The sequence below is a fragment of the Macrobrachium nipponense genome, chromosome 30, assembly GCF_015104395.2.
Source record: "Macrobrachium nipponense isolate FS-2020 chromosome 30, ASM1510439v2, whole genome shotgun sequence".
Classification (NCBI taxonomy): Eukaryota; Metazoa; Arthropoda; class Malacostraca; order Decapoda; family Palaemonidae; genus Macrobrachium; species Macrobrachium nipponense.
In genome coordinates, this window is record NC_087218.1 from 54,302,991 (window position 1) to 54,320,868 (window position 17,878).

Sequence of the window (17,878 nt, forward strand, 5' to 3'; positions counted from 1 at the left end):
CTTCATTTTGCTTTCCAGCCTTATTTTTGACCTACTCAAAATTGTTGTCTTCCTTTTACAAAAGATTCATCTTCACACACACCATCTACTGGTATCCAAAACCTAGTCATAAATATATGTAGTACCTTTTTTTTTTTTTTAATCTTCAGATGAAAACCCTTAAGGCCAGTGCAGTGAACATACTATATATAAACCCAATAGGGTTCCAAAGGGAATCATCCTGCAGAGAGAGAAGTTACAAGAAAAGATGGAAAATAACACTGACCCTTTTTACTTTTCAAATTCTGGTCAATAACAAACTCCTGAATCAAATGATCCTTTTCTGTCTGCCATAAGGTAACATACCTGTCTTCCCTAATTGTGAAATATAATTAGATCAGTTCTATTTAATTCACAAGTTGCATCAGAACTTGATCAGATACGTCACAACTCCCAAATGACATCTTCCACTTCTAACTATGTCAATATAAGTGTTATCTAGGATCATTACATTACGTTTCTTTTCTTTTATATCAAAGTTTTAATTTCATGAAGCACGTCCTTTGTTACTCTCCCTCCCTTGTTGGCAGTTTTTCTGTTTTTCATAAATTTCATTAAGCCCAAGTTAAAATAATAGCTTTTGGTCACCTGTCCAGAGAGAATTTGCTGTGCTACTATTCGACCATATTTCTCAGGCCACTACCACAACTACAGTAATATTTGAAGTGGCAAAACAGTGATCCATAAAAGTTCAAGACGAAGTGTAATTTCCTGACACGAAGAATTCTTCATGGTTACGGTACGTTAAGAATTCTTAATGGTTACAGCACAGAGAATAAAACCTATGATGCATATCACAAATAGATTTCATTACATGTACGTATATGAAATCTTGGAGGAGTATACACTCCAGTCTTATCTTACCTCTGTACTGATGTTCAACTGTACGTACTAAGTGTGAAACTATAGCTGCTTCACAAACATAATTTTACTAGTTAAAAGATAAAATCTTCAAGTTTACAGGAAGGTTAGCCTATGAAAATAAAATTCAATTACTTATTTGGTGAAGCTGCACTGACAATAATGTAACTAAATTACTGTTGCATCTGCAATAAAATATGTTAACAAAATTACTATAATATGCCTCCTTAAAAGATTTTTATATATTGCTTAAATGCGATTATAAAGTTTTAAATAAAAACCAACAGTTGACATCACTGTTTTATCCTACTGACCTACCATGAGACACAAAAGATAATGCACAAAGTGTCACTTCAAAAACCTTGTCTCTGACTTATACAATCTGTTATATATACATATAAGCTACATAAAGTATATATCTGTAACGCATTGTCACATAATGCATCCTTAAATGTTCAGTTGTATGAACGAATACAGGTACAAATGATCACATGACTCATCTCTCTACCTATGTGCTATTTTACTTAGGACATATCTGCACTTTTTGAGTGACAACTGAATTTGCATTTAATAAAAGTAACTGATGTTTGAGCATGTGATACTTACATTCATCATTAATAAAGAGAGAAGTTATATTAATGTCACAAATAAGTGGATACAGCACATCGTATATTATCAGTGATATCAGGTGAGATGTCTTCATGTTTCAGTCTCATCATGTCACTGGTACCTGAAAGGAAATTTATTATGTAATATTTAACGGAAACCACTGCTCAACATATTGTACTATATGAAATAAGGATAAAAGTATGTACTGTACTGTAGTGTATTAGTTTAAAGTCTAGTAAAAAACAACTGAACTGCCAATTGCTATCCTCAAGATATACAAATATTTTGGTAACTACGATGCTTCTACATATCATAAACTTTCAATTTGTAAATCAGAGTTCACATTCAATAACTTGTCGCTAAATAAAATGAATTTATGAAAAAAATTAAACAGAACCATCTCAAATTGTATGATTTTTGTACTCACCAGCTGCATTATCATAATTTTTCTGGGCTACCATTCAGAGGTGATGCATATTGTAATAACATTTTGAACAGAAGATCAAAAGTAAATTATGGTTTAGCTAATAATAAACAATATGTTGAATTACTGTTAGCCACAGGAGCTTTGTATATGAATGACTTTCCTTCATGACAAACAAATTAAGAGTAATTTTTTTTATACATAACTTGAAGGCTAAAAATGACATAATATTCATGTGATGAAATGTATGTTCCAATCTATTTTCTTTTCAAAATGAGACACAATTGGAAAGAATTAAATCACCTTTTTATTATGCATTTGTGCTTATTTTCATTCTGTGGTACATTCATTGTTGAATTCCAGTCCACTTTCCATTCACGGCGCAACACTTATGATTTGGAGGGAAGAGAAATTCTTTTCTGCTTTTTAAAATTCAAAGACAAAAAGAGATAGCCTGCTTTCCTTCCACATATATTCAGTAGTAGTACAATATATATTGACAATGTTTCAAAACTTCAACAACCAAGACAGCCTCGTGCCAGAACAAATTAATGGGAATCAAGTCATACTGCCATTTGCCATAAAAGGACATGCTAGAACAATCAATGATAAAAGCAACTCGCTGGAGAATGTAGGGTCAAGTAAAAGTCTGACAGGTAGCAACCAAGTACTACTAATATAGCAGGACCCCAACCATCTTGAGGCCAAATCTCTCATACAAATTCCTAGAATGCTGGCTACACACCTATCTTAGATTTTTCATTCATAACTGGACCTAACTGCTGATTCCCATCAAGACTGAACATTAAAGCTAAATAATGCACAGATAAATCAAACATTACCTTGTAAGTTGGAAATAAGCTACATCACACTACAGCCACTATCATTTTTGTGGTCTTTATTGGTCTGGTGAATATCTGCCTCCTTGACGGGTGGTAGATCTCCTTCAGCTTTCTGGGCAGCTTTCTGTAGAATTAAATGAAATAAAATCTTAGGTACTTTTTGTTATTAATGTACAATCCTCATCATTAACTATCAATAAACTGAGTTCTCATCTTGTTCGGGCATTTCCCTGTTGCAATAACATAGAGCAACAAACTAATTAATTTAGTCATTTTGCATTATGAAAAATAGAATTCTCTGAACAAATTGGAAATTTAGGCATCTACCTTAATGGGAGAAGCTTTTACAGTAAAACAACCTACTCTAAACGAATTGCGAGGACAGGTTTTTAATGTGGCCTAGCATATGCTAAAAACAAAATTACATATTATATATATTTAATTTCACAGAAATCTGCACTGATGCTGGACTATTAGTGCAAATAAGGGGGAGATTACTGTAGTCAAGTCTTTTATGAAGAAGACACAAAAAGAATCCCACAACAATAAATCGGAAAGAAGTAAAAACTAGGCAAAAAAAAAATAATATAGTTAAGTTGTGTGCTTTCGTTATTTTTTTTTTTTTTACAAAAATAAAGTTCCAGCTACATCATTGGACATAACTTCCACACTGCAAGAAGCTGGGAGACCATGGAAATATATCTTAAAGGAAAGATGTCTTACAACAGAGTACTTACAGACTTAGAACTTGGATCTTCCGAATTATTCTTTGTCAAATCAAAAGCAGCATAGCTAACTGGTGACCAAAGAGGTGCAGCTGGAGGCAGGGTGTAGTCATCAGGTGCAACCAGTCCGTAAGTAGCTCGTAATTCTAACTGTGGGGGGTCATAAGGAACTTTCTGATGATATCTGGAAGTATAAAAACATATTTTTGTTAAAAATAACTAAGCTTAATGTCTTCCTACTGCAAAATAATTTTACCCTGAAATAACCAAACTTTCATACTGTATTAGTTTTTGTCCCCCAAAAATATAAAGAATTAATAAACCACTCCCTTATTTTTGGTTGATTTGTGGAAGCATACCCTAGTGAATTCAAATGGCTTTCATATTTTTTTTTTTAGCTAGAATTAGGCACCAGACTAAGAGATGGGTACATGAAGAATCCCCATTCAACCTGTAGGCTTCTTCATTTTTTTTAGTAAGGCTGAGCTCGGTTGTAAGTGACAATCAGAGATAGGGGAAGTAAAAACTTGATAATTACTGGGTTGTACTTATGAAATGATTATAATTAATATTAATGTTTTGCATCTGCTTTATTCTCTCTTTCCCAAATAAGACTATATTCCTTAGACAAAATCCTCCAATTATACTCAAATGTAAACGAGGCATTTTTGCCCTGAATGCAATAAAACTTACATCATCCCATTTTCTCTTTCACATTTTTCAAGTGTTCTAGCAACTATAGGAGCCACACGTCGGAAGAACTGATGTCTTTCAGGCTTCGCTTGTGTTCCAGGACCTTTGGTATGAGCATATTCCTTGCACAACTCAGAAGCAGTCTCGTAACCTGCAATATGAAAATGATTGAGCATAATGGCAACCAGATACTGTAACCTGAAAGGTTTGCAAATCTGAGATTTTGTATAAGGAAAATATTAAAAGTTTTTATCTTGTTTCATCTAGTCAAGCTCAAAAGGAATGGTCGAGATTGAATGCCTATTTGAACTTTGACCTCTTGGGCGTGACCATAACCTTACGTCCTACTGGCTTTGTTAGTTGAGTATACATGTGTATCATGTATACTCAACTAAAAGTCATGGCCAAGATTGAATGATGCTTGTAATTTTTTACCTTTAGAGCACACATGAATAGAAATAAACATATGTGTAATACCACTCTGATGGTGAAAAAAAAACAACTACAGTATTTACATCCACATAACACACATTCTTCAGTTGTGAACTAATTTCAAGCAATACAACTACAAACTTACATTTCTTAGCTTCCTGAAGTGACCGGATTGCTTCTCCACATTTATCTTGGTTCAGCATGTTCACACCAGCATAGTTGTATGCCTGAAATGAATGTTTAGCTGCAGATAAAATTCCAAAATCTTGACAACTGAGTGACTGCAAATGAATAACATTTCATATCTTTCTTTGACTCCATCTTCTGACAGCTGATTCGCAGATGTTATACGTTAGTATGATTTACCTAGTGACAGCCATTCCACTTTGTAATTCATGGAAAAAGTACCTAGCCTCATAGCTAAATAAATGTATTATATTCATTAACAAATATATTTTCTAAATTTCATGTTATCTGAATGAAACTTAAAAATATTACTTGAAATATTGAAGTTAAAACAGCACCAGAATATGATATTGTCATGATACAATAAAGTTTGTTCATACTTACCTGACAGATATATATATAGCTGTATTCTCTGACGACCGACAGAATTTCGAAACTCCCGGCAAACACAGTGGTCGGCTAGGTGGTTAGTACCCATTCCCGCCGCTGGGAGGCAGATACCGGGAACCATTCCCATTTTCTATTCAGATTTTCTTTACCACTGTCCCCTGAGGGGAGGTGGGTGGGTACTTGATTATATATATCTGTCAGGTAAGTATGAACAAACTTTATTGTATCATGACAATATCATTTTGTTCATGACACTTACCTGCCAGATATATATATAGCTGAATCCCACCATTGGAGGTGGGAAGGGACAGAATAGAAGGATTTTGGAAACATTTCACATGCAGATGATTGACATCTTGGTTCCCTACCTGTTAGCATAGCTGACTTCGTGATTACTGTCACCCAAGCCTGCTTCTGCTTAACTAGAATTTCCAGCAAGGTAGTGACCTGTATAGCTGGATAGTTCTAGATGATCTGTCAACGGGAGCGTGACCACAATGTGACTAGACCATATTGACCATACTGAAGACAACGAAGCATAAAAAATACCACCTAACCTAGCCTCACTAAAGTTAGTCCCATAACTTTCAGGCTAATTAAAGGGAAGACCGCCTCAAGCGGCCAACCCTACGACCGTAAAAAACAAACCCATGATTAAAATCACACACATTCATTTTCTAAAGAATGGGGTTCGTATTGCTTCTCGTCCCCAATACTGTATCCGCGGAAATGTATGGTCCAAGCGAGTAGCAATTCTCATATGTCGCCTTCACATCTCTGAGGTAGTGTGAAGCAAACACAGAGTTGCTTCGCCAAAATGTGGCACCCAGGATATCACTGAGTGCCATATTTTTCTGAAAAGCCACCGAAGTAGCTACCGCTCTAACCTCGTGAGCATTAACTTTTAGCAGTTTAAGATCACCATCCGTGCAGGATGAATGAGCTTCCCTGATGGTGTTTCTCAAGAAGAACGCCAGTGCGTTTTTAGACATTGGTAATTCCGGCCTCTTGACCGAACACCACAGATTGTCTGACGGGCCTCTACATTGTTTGGTCTTTTCCAGATAAAATTTGAGAGCTCTGACAGGGCACAAAACTCTCTCCGGCTCTCGTCCGACGAACTCTGATAACCCCTTGATATCAAAGCTTTTAGGCCAGGGGTTGGATGGGTTTTCGTTCTTCGCTAAGAACGAGGGGCTCAGCGAACACACCGCATTGTGTTCTCTGAAACCCACATGTTTACTCATAGCTTGGATTTCGCTAACCCTCTTAGCTGTTGCCAAAGCGGTTAGGAAAATAGCTTTCCTAGTTACATCTTTCAAAGAGGCTGCGTGCATAGGCTCAAATGGGGCTGACATTAAAAACTTTAAGACAACATCTAAATTCCATGAGGGAATCTTGTCTCGTGGAGCTTTTGATGTTTCAAAGGACCTCAATAAATCGTGAAGATCTTTATCATTTGATAAATCCAAGGCTCTGTGTCGAAAGACCGTTGACAGCATACTTTTGTAGCCTTTAATCGTTGACACTGAAAGTTTGTCTATATCTCTAAGATGTAAGAGAAAATCAGCAATCTGGCTCACAGAGGTCGTGGAGGAGGAAATATTTTGCCTTCTACACCAGCTTCTGAAGACGCCCAGCCCACTTCGATTGGTAGACAGCTTGGGAAGATGTTCTTCTAGCGCTGGCAATAGCTCTTGCCACCGATCTTGAAAAACCTCTCGCTCTGGCCAACTTTTGGATAGTCTGAATGCAGTCAGACTCAGAGCGGAGAGGTTTCCGTGATACCTCTCGAAGTGGGGCTGTCTGAGTAGATCGATTTTTTCTGGAAGTGTCCTTGGGAAATCTACCAGAAATGACATGGCCTCTGTGAACCAGTCGCTTGCAGGCCAAAAGGGGGCGATCAACGTCATTCTTGCTCCTTCCGACGCCGCAAACTTCCTTATTACCTCTCCCAGGAGTTTGAATGGAGGAAAGGCGTAGAGATCCATCCCCTTCCAATTCCAAAGCATGGCGTCTATTGCTATTGCTCCTGGGTCTAGAACCGGAGAGCAGTAAATAGGAAGCCTCTTCGTTTTTGCTGTCGCGAAGAGGTCCACCAGTGGGCGTCCCCAAAGTTTCCACAACTCCTTGCAGATCTCTGGATGAAGAGTCCATTCGTTTGGAAGCATTTGATGTTGACGGCTGAGGAGATCCGCACGAACGTTCTGCTGTCCTGAAACGAACCTCGTTAGAATCGTTACATTTCTCAGCTTCGCCCAAAGTAAGATTTCCCTCGTTATCCTGAACAGGGAGCGAGATAGAGTTCCTCCCTGTTTTTTGAGATATGCGAGCGCCGTGGTGTTGTCCCGAGTTGACTTGTACAATTCGTCCCACAATCCTTGACTCGAAGCATGAAGTGCCAAACGAATCGCCTCTTAAGCTCCTTGAGGTTTATGTGCCAGGACCTCTGTTCCCCTCTCCAGAGGCCTGACACTTCTTCCTCCCCCAGTGTTGCTCCCCTGCCCGTCATGGACGCGTCTGAGAACAACACTAGGTCTGGGCTCAGAACTTTGAGGGACATCCCTTCCGATAGCTTGAAGGGATCGGACCACCACTTCAATGCTCTTTGATCGATTGAGGGATTCTCAAAATCTCGTCTAGGTCTTTTCTTGTTCTTCCAGTTGTCTGCTAGGAAAAACTGAAGCTGTCTGAGGTGCAGCCTTCCCAGAGAAACAAATTTCTCCAGCGAGGAAATGGTCCCCAGCAGACTCATCCATTCCCTCGCCGAGCATATTTCCTTCTCTAAGAAGACCGATACTTTCTCTAAGCATTTTTAGCTGACGTTCTATGGATGGAAATGCTTGAAAAGCCACTGAATCCATCTGAATCCCCAGATACACGATGGACTGTGTGGGAATCAGATGGGACTTCTCGAAGTTGACTAGAAGGCCCAGGTCCTTCGTCAGCTGTAATGTCGTATGCAGGTCCTCCAGACACTGTTCCTTTGACGTGGACCGGATCAGCCAATCGTCTAAATAGAGTGAGACTCTTATCTTTGAGAGATGGAGCCATCTTGCTACATTTCGCATCAGAAGTGTGAATATCATAGGGGCTGTACTCAGCCCGAAACAGAGAGCTCTGAATTGGAAGACCTGTCCTTTCAGAACGAATCTGAGAAACTTCCTGGACCGAGGATGTATCGGAACATGGAAATAGGCATCTTGGAGATCCAAGGACACCATCCAATCTCCTGGTCTCAGGGAAGCTAAAACAGACTGTGCAGTTTCCATCTTGAATTTTATTTTATTTTCCTTACAAAAATATTCAGCCTGCTTACGTCTAGGACAGGTCTCCATCCTCCCGAGTGCTTTGGAACAAGGAAAAGCCTGTTGTAGAAGCCTGGAGAGTTCCGTGACACGACTCTTTCTACTGCTCTCTTTTCCAACATCTGATCCAAAAGGTCTAATAAGATCTGTTGCTTTGAATCCTGATAAGAGGGCGAAAGGTCTATTGGTTCTATGCTTAATGGTGGTTTCGATAGAAACGGGATTTTGTAACCTTTCTTGATCACTTCGAGTGACCAAGAGTTCGCTCCCTCTTATCCTCCATGCTTCGCGAATAGAGCGAGTCTCGCCCCGACTGGTGTCTGGAGGGCCGAAAAGTCATTTCTTTCCCCTGGTTTTTGAGGGGGCTCTGCCCCTAGGGAAACTCCTCCCTCGAGCAGCAGCTCTTGAAGAGGCTCTTCCACGAAAGGGCTTATAATTCTTCCTAGAAGCTTGCGTGGTTCTTGAAGACATCTGATCAGCAGGACGTTTCGAAGACCGAGACAATAAGTCCTGCGTCACTCGTTCTTGGAGATTTACTGATAAATCCTTTACCATCGATTGTGGAAAAAGATGAGCAGAAAAGGGAGCGAACAACAATTCTGCTTTTTGCGCTGGCGACACTGACTTAGCTGTGAAGCTACAGAAGAGTGCGCGTTTTCTTCAGGACTCCCACGACGCAAAATGTGATGCCAGTTCGTCGGAGCCATCTCTTACTGCTCTGTCCATGCATGACAAAATACTCGCTAAGTCCTCCAATGAGATGGAATCTGGACTTCTAGACTGAACATCCAAGACGCCCAAACACCAATCTAGAAAGTTAAAAACTTCCAGTTTTATAAAGGCCTTTGAGATGGTGATCTATCTCCGACATTGTCCACGAAACTTTCGCTGATGCCGGGTAAGATCTTCTAGGAGCTTCCACTAAGTTGGCGAAATCCCCTTGTGCGGAAGCGGGGATTCTCAAACCTGCTTCCTCTTCTGTCTCGTACCACTTCCCCGATCTTCCACTAAGCCTTGTGGGGGGAAGCGCAAAAGAAGTCTTGCCCTTTGTCTTTTTGGATTCCATCCAATCATGGATTCTTTTAAAAGCCCTTTTAGTCGAGAGCGAGGTGGCCATTTTGACAAAATTTGGAGTCTTCCTTGCCTTCGAAGAGGTTAGTTGCGAAGGTGGAGAGAGAGGAACTGGAGCTCGGAACTTCTCGGGAAACAAATCTTTTAAAAGACGAGTCAAAGTCTTATAATCCACAGAGGATGAGGTTGTAGGATCCTCCTCCTCTTCCGAAACAGCCTCGCTTGACGATTTATTTTCTAATGGAGACATAGCCTTTTCTGAATTGAACGAGAAGAAACCAAAGTTTCACCTCCCTTTCGAACCGTAGGTTTTGTGTTTGAAATCAATTTTGAAGAGGAGAGTCTGCTATGTTCTCCTAACCTTGACTTTCTCTCCGAATTTTCCAAACTAACGTCATACGATTTCTCTTGACGAGCACTGATATTGTAGTTCCTACTACCTTGAAGCATATGGCGCTTAACCTTCTGACTATCGACCTGTTCTTTTCTTCTCAGGGTGACTTTATGCATCGGACGCCTAGCGCCCTCAAAAGCGTCCTCATTTGCGTCCTGGAAAGCGTCCTCATTTGCGTCCTGGAAAGCGTCCTCATTTGCGTCCTGGAACGCGTACTGATATGAAGGACGACGAGCGTCCTCACTAGCACTACGCCTCGCGTCCTCAAAAACGTCCTCATATTCATCTTCATATCTTTCTTCTGAACTAATATCGTGTCTGAAGTCTCTCCAGCCGACGTTTCCGACCCCGAGCGTCCCGAGAAGCGTCCTTACGAGCGTCCTAGTTAGCAAAGCGTTTCTTTTGTTGAATATTCTCTTCCTGTAAGCCAAGATCAATTCCTCCCAATTCTATTTCTGAGCGATCCTTCTGAACGTTCTTCGACTCTGGGAAAAGACGACGGCGGCCGCCTGTGCGGCACCTATTGTCTTTTTCTTTACCGCCAATACTTCTAGAGACTCTCTCAGCAGGACTGCTTGCGCGTTCCTGATTGAGTTGATGAGGTCTAGAAGGCGACGGATCAGACGAAGACGAAGAACGAAGAGAAGCCGCAGGAGAACGTCTAGATTTCTTGACGGGTAGCCAAAGATCTTTTTACGACTACGTGATCTTTCTTTCTTTCTTGGCGAAAAACGTATCCAACTGTTGACGAATCGCTTCGAGTCTTTTTTTGCTGGTGAAGAACCATATGATTGAATGAACCTTTGAGAAGACGATGGGCGAGGGGACGCCTTCTTCTTCTCTCCGGACTCGAATCAGGACGCTCAGAAAGCGTCCTAAATCTCTTGTGGCGGGTATACTGTCTTCGAAGTCTTCCGGAGAAGACCGAAGCGTAAATCGAGGCGGAGGACGCTCTCGATCTCCCGATGAAGCGTCCTCTTCCATCATACCTTTCCTAAGAGGGACGAGAAAGACGATGGTCGCCAGTGCTAAACGTCCTTACGCTTCTTAAACGTCTTACGTCCTTCCTTACCACTCTCACTTGGAGAGGCTGCGTACTCTTCCGTAAGACCTTTCCTAAGAGGGCGAGAAAGACGATGGCCGCCAGTGCGACGTCTTACGTCTTCCTTACCACTCTCACTTGGAGAGGCTGCGTACTCTTCCGTAAGACCTTTCCCAAGAGGGCGAGAAAGACATGGCCGCTTGTGCGACTTACGTCTTCCTTACCACTCTCAGTCGGAGAGGTCTTCCGAGATCCACCCCCCGCCACGGTGAGGTGAGGACGTCTCGGAGGAAGAGAAGCATTCCTTCAAGATTCGAGCTTGCGCGCGATCTTTGGCAGCCTGGGAATGCGTCTTCAGGATCTGCCGAAGGGACGCCAGACCGTGTTTAATTCCCGTAACCCTCCTTCGGCCTTCGACATGTCCATTCCCTGTGTTCTGGGAGTCCGAAGATAGGTCTCAACCTGGAGGCATTATAGGACCAGATACTGAAACGCCCCCTACCACTTCACTAGGGGTGCCTAACATTATCACTACACTTTTGCACATTAGATTGTAGCACTTTCATTTTCGATTCAAGGTTCCGAATCGATTCTAAAATGGTAGAAAGGGCATTCCCTTTGGTAACAATCACTTCCTTATCTGAAGGAGAAATTATAGGGTTATGCGTAACATGTTCTACATTTATGTTAGATTGAGCAACTTTACTTTGACTTTTAACAGAAGCACTCCTGGAGGAAGACCTCCTAATTCTGTCACGCTCAAGGTCTACAAATGTAAGATTCATACGCCTTCCTTTCGACATCAGTTACACTTCACATTCTTTGCACCTATCATCCAACAAGCAAACATGCCCTCTCATTCACACACACTGTGCGAGGATCTACCGAGGCTTTTGGTAGCCTCACCTTACATTCTTCTACACCACACACTCTGAAACTAGTAGAACTAGATCCAGACATCTCAATTCTAAGAAAAATCAAAGCCAAAATCAAAATCCAAACCACAATAGCGTATGCCAAATCACTAAGCCAAGTCCGAAACCAAAAGACAATCCAAATACTCAAGTGACAAATGAAGTTTTCGAAATCCTAAGCGGAGGTCTGTAAACAGATGTTTACCGACCGGCGACAGAAGAAAATCTGAATAGAAAATGGGAATGGTTCCCGGTATCCGCCTCCCAGCGGCGGGAATGGGTACTAACCACCTAGCCGACCACTGCGTTTGCCGGGAGTTTCGAAATTCTGTCGGTCGTCAGAGAATACAGCTATATATATATCTGGCAGGTAAGTGTCATGAACAAAACATGAATTAAACATCTGTATTACATACACGTCAGACTTCTAAAATCAACTTGCAGTTGATGAACATATAAATACTGCTTCTTTTTGCCAATTCTTGTACCACAGTTTACTTTAATAAAACCTTTTGGGAGACCCCCATAAGACATCCAAGTGGACTTGGGTCTCATTCAGAGTAATAATGATCTCCTTCAAAACTCACATAGGTTGCATATAGAGCTGCCTTCAAGCGCAGGTAATTTTTCCAGTGACCAAATCCCTTTTCCTCAAGGGAAGCGATGGAGTCAGCGGCCGTGGTAAATAACTTTGATGTTTCATTGGAGAGGGCAGATATCAATCCAGCGTTGTGTTTCAACTCAATGGCTCGGGCAATTGTAACTGGAAAAAGTGGAAATATATATACTTGGATGTTACTACAACCAAATCATATTTTTTAACAGTATTTACTATAAAATGACAATTTGTCGAAAATTGCATTTTTCCTAACTATACAAACCTGAGGTCCTTTACATATAGTCCCACCTCATGCCACCCCTCACTCTGCAACTTTTTGCATGGGTCTAAAGCAAAAGTGATTCTTCACCTCTCGGGCGCGCGGGCGCGCGCACGATCGGACAAGCAGTTAACTACCGTTCTCCCCTTGTTCGAAGCTTACGACCGTCCCAGCTGCCGCTAGTTACCTTCCTATTGTTAAAGGACCTCAGGTTTGTATAGTTAGGAAAAATGCAATTTTCGACAAATTGTCATTTGTTCCGATACGTAATACAAACCCTCGGCCCTTTAACAATAGGAAGACTCACTTCTTGGTGGGAGGAATCTGAGTCTTTTTGGTGAACAGACTGGTGTTCGTCCAACCCTGGAGTGCCTCCCTGGTCGTAAGAGCAAGGGAGGGATCCAAACCTCTGTCCGATTGATCGGGTGTGCACCGCAGGATCATGGGTCAGACCTCTGGGCCAAGTACTAGAGAGAGGCAAGCGTATCTCTTCGTACCAGCAAGCAAGAACTTGTTCCTGTTTGCAAGAGACAATCATAAAATGATGGGTTTGTCTCAAATTGGCATCCACTTCCTCCCCCTTGTTGGAGGAAGTGTGGATATTTACTCCTATCCCTACTGGAAAGGGATAGGATGGTGCTCTATTGAGTAGCTCACCTGCATCTCGTCCTTACCCAGCAGGTGACGACCGTGTCCCTCTACCCAGAGGTAGAGGGAAGAAAAGATGGGAATAAGGAGCCAGTCACACTTTCATTCCTCATGCCCATTCTTACGGTTCAACACCTATGACTTCGATCTTTTGCAGCCTGCGAGGGTCTGGGTTCACTACAACACAACTTGTTGAGCAACCCCACGTTTCCCAAGGAAAAAGATCCAGCACTGTGGGCAATATCCTGAAGGTAGAAGGAGGTGCATGCAGTCCGGTTGGACCAGGCGCCTGCCTTCACAAATTACCTGCGCCACGAGAAGTTCTTGCGGAACGCGAGAATGATGAAGAGGCGTCCCCACTCATCCTGGGGTGTCGAGTTTCTTCAGACAGCTCCGTCGCGCCTTCACAGGACAAAGCAGCATAGCCTTCGTATCGGAGGCGGTGAAGTCCCTTAGGGAGGGTATTGTGAAGGACTCGAACCAATCGTCAGTTACCGAAGGGTTCTGAGTCTTCGCTACGAAGATCGGTACGAAATCGAGCGTCACAAATCCCCATCCCTTTGTGCTTGACTTCTCAAGAGAAGTCATGCAGTTACCTAAGACGAAAAGAAGGGAATAGTCGTATGACCTATCCCTCTTCTCGACTTTGGTTATGTACAGTACTCATACTGACAAGCTATTAAGACGAAGTAATGATTGCTCTGGAACAACCGAACTAAGTCCACAGCATAGTTCGTAACTGACTCGGGCGCTCTGACAGCTGCCGACTGACTGGTTCGGAATCAGTAGAGGCAAGTTGTCCAAGCATCCGGGTAAGTCACGTGACCTTCGCCCTTTAAAGAGTTATGCTGAGAGACCAAACAAATAAAATATTTGTTAGTCACCGATGCCGGACGGCGCGGCGATGATTCTCTTATGCATAAGCTCAAAACGGCGAAAGTCAATTGCCTTCAAAAGACCGAGGTCCCTGATGGCAAGAAAATCTCATAGACGTTGAATCTCAGCTTAAGGAGAAACAACACTATGTGACGTTGAAGACGAAGGTAGGCAATGAATGCAACCTACGTCTTCCAGCTGAATCGAGAGAAGGAATCTCAAGATTCTAAACCTGTGCTTACAAATGACTGAAAACGCTAACCGCCATTTCATTGCTGTCCGTTGTGCAATGAAAGCGGGGCGTTCTTCAGTAATGAAACACAGGGAGAGGCCGCTTGAAGAACTGCTTCTCATGGGCTGAACGTTTGGAAGTAGAGCTGGCAGGTGTGGGAGTAGGCGATGTCTTTCAATACATCTGCTAATCCGGGGTGAACAACTGAACAATTGCACACCTCCGAATACAGGATATTTTGAGGACAAACTCAGATTCCGCAAAAAATCATTCGCATTATCGAGATACGATGCAGCAAGAGACTATTACAGAATTCTGTTAACCGTGCGGTAAACAGAAAGATGAGAGTCGAATAGATATCTGTTTAAAATTCTCGCATACCGAAGACGATGAATACTAGCGTCACAGCGGTAGATGGGTCATTCATGTATGCGAGATCCCCGTTAATCAGAGACTTAAGTCCGTGATTGTTGGGCAGAGATACGGTTGGTATTCAATCAAAGCAGGTGAGAAAGACATAACCAACCGTCCATCTCAAAGAGCGGCAGCTGGTTACTGAAATGCCCTCCAGGGCAATTCAATACGCAGTAGCTGTCGCTGACTCGTCATCCTGAGTTGCCAAGTAATCCTTTCCACGAAGGAATGCGTTCGGCTAGAACTACCGAGCATAAAAAGATATGCTCGAGCAATTATATTTATGCGAAACGAATTTCGGTAAATATAAAAGCTTAAATGGTGTTGTTGTGACAACACCATAAGTATATGAAACTGGAAACTCCTGGGAGGTTGCAGGCAACCCCGAGTTGCAGTTCAATTAGAATACTTTTCGTCTAAGTCGCAATCCGTAGAATAACCAGGATATGCGCCTACCCCTCGGACCAATTCAACTGCTTAGCAGAATCATGTCGCGAGGTTAATATACGTAGTATTTGTAGGATTCTGAACAACGATCTCCATCCTAAATTCTTTCCTTCAAGAAAACAAAATAAGGATTGGAGATCGACCACCTTCGGTCTCTATCAAAGAGAGTGAAGAAGTCTTCCTCGAAGGAAAGCTTCAATGGTGAACAGAATACTAAGACGATAGTTCAAGCCAAACTGGATATTCCCGTCCGTTCTTCTCTATTCCAGGTTTTTGGTCGCCTATTGTGAGATAGTCTTCTTTCACAGCAGTCTTCTTCCTAATGCTAGAAATTCCAGGAATTCGAGCATAGGCGAGGTTTCCCGATTTTATCGTGTAACATATCGGGGATTCTCGTCTCGCTCACTTTGGACCGTGGTCTCGCCTAAGTGTTTGGAGATCGTAAGAAACTCTAACACTCTGAATGCGCTAGAAATTCTGTAGAAATCTAAGCAGTCTGCGAAACCCCCACCGAATTCGTCAAACGATATCGGCTGGGGTGGTCCTCGTCCCACGTATGAAATCGAGAACTCGGTAAAGGGGCAGGATCCCTCCATCAACGACCGGGGCTTACGTCAGTAGACCCGAAGGTTCCCCCCCGTAGCGCAGTCCCCAGCGTGGAATCCTACAGAGAAATCTCTGTAGGATCCCTCCCCCCTTTCCCTCGTAGCCAAGTAAGGAGAGGGGAATGGGGGTGGGGGAGGAATTGGATACTCGCTCGCCTTCCCAGTGGAACTAGCAGTTGGAGAAGAAAAGGAGCAGCCATCGCCTTGCGGCGATGGCCTCTCAGAGTCTGGGAAAACGTATCGTCAGGAGAAAACGTTTTCCCGAGGAGGGTTACGAACTCTCACTGTAGGTAAGGGTCCTGCCGCCACTGTGAACGTCGTCTGGGTGGGGCTGATCGACACCTGACAGGAGAGACCGATACCGTCCTCCGACTCATTCCAGTCCTCGTCGAGGTCGAAACCTCTCAGGAGGACCGAAGGAGTATTTAAATACGGTGTCTGAAGACACGTAGAAACGCCGCTGTCGCATAGAGGAGGTGGAAGTAGCTTGATCGACCGGCCAGAACTGAGAGAGCCTTCTTGTCCGGAGACGAGAGACTCTGGTTCAAGACAGAATCGGCAAGCTCCGATCGCGGCAAACCCACCGTCGGTTTGGGTTCCCTCTCGGGCCCCAAAACAAAACGACTCGAGCAGAGACATGGGCTCTGCTGGTGGGAGCGGCGATCCTTCCCCCAGGTCGTTGTGCTGACGAATCAGTGCAATAACCTGGGCAAAGTTACTCTGAATCTCGGAAGTTACAGCATCTTGAGGAGTAGGACCATCCAGTCCCTCCAACAAGAGCAGCTCCCAAGACCCTCCTCCTTCAGAAGAGGACCAGCAAACAGATCCCTGACGGTTTGCCTCCAATCACTTGCGTGTACGTCCTGGCTGGTCATAAGACCATACCTGGCACGTGCGGCGTCGTGACGGATCGTGAGGCGGCGCATCTCTCACGATCACTCCTATATACCTCGCTCTTCCTGGCGTATGCCGAGGAAGTTGAAGGTATCGGAGAGACAGAATAGACGCTACCCCCTCCCCCCCCTCCCCCCCCGACGGTCGCCTCCAATCACTTGCGCGTACGTCCTGGTTGGTCCTAAGACCATACGTGGCACGTGCGGCGTCGTGACGGGATCGTGAGCGGCGCACCTCTCACGATCACTCCTAGCTACCTCTCTTCCCTTCCCGTGTAGCCCGAGGAAGTTGAAGGTAGTGGAGAGACAGACCTGACGCTCCCCCCCCGCTCGCTGGCAGACCAGCGTACGTGGGGGGCTGCAGCCGATCACCACCCGCGGTGGGGATCGATCTGCAGGCCTGGCCGTGCCGCTCACCTGTGGCGAGCGGCTCGACTGAGCACGTCGACCCCGGTCCCGTGCGTCAGACGAGCTGCTGCTGGTCATCGTATCCGCCCGCCCCGGTCCCTGTGGGAGCGGCGGTCAGGTGACCTGCAGAGCTCACTTTCGCGGTGAGACCGTGAGCGTTCTCGCGGCACGTCAAACCGCCTGGTACCAGCACCGTCGGTCGAGGGGACCTGGGGGAACCTCTTCCCAGCCTCAACCCGTGGCCGGTCAGAGACCGTCACGTCCACCGAGGTACCGGCTGGTCGCTGCGAGAGCGGCCGCTGGCCTGGCGAGAGTCACCTGAGCGGCTCTCGACAGTCCTTCTGCTCCGTGCCTCGGTCATGACGCTGAGCGAACTCAGGCGTCTTAACTTTGGCTGCACGGTCACCCGACGAAGGAGCCGTACACTCGGAACTTCTCGCGGACGAGAACCGAGCCGGTACCTGGCTTAGCAGCAGAGCTGCCAAGACCAGGCGAGGGTGTACCAGCGGTAGCCGAGCATACCCTTCCCCGTCCCCGTCTTCTTCTT

At 44.0% G+C, this 17,878-nt stretch overlaps 1 protein-coding gene across 1 annotated transcript in view; it reads right to left on the bottom strand.

The window, feature by feature from the left end:
- Positions 1-1,187: 1,187 nt before the first annotated feature.
- LOC135202521 (BRO1 domain-containing protein BROX-like) overlaps positions 1,188-17,878 on the bottom strand; it is a gene marked incomplete in the record, with an annotated part of 38,721 nt that continues 22,030 nt past the window's right edge. The window contains 6 exon segments of the mRNA XM_064231973.1: positions 1,188-1,630; positions 2,776-2,899; positions 3,513-3,684; positions 4,194-4,344; positions 4,771-4,852; positions 12,518-12,693. Coding sequence (XP_064088043.1) covers positions 2,795-2,899; positions 3,513-3,684; positions 4,194-4,344; positions 4,771-4,852; positions 12,518-12,693 — 686 coding nt within the window.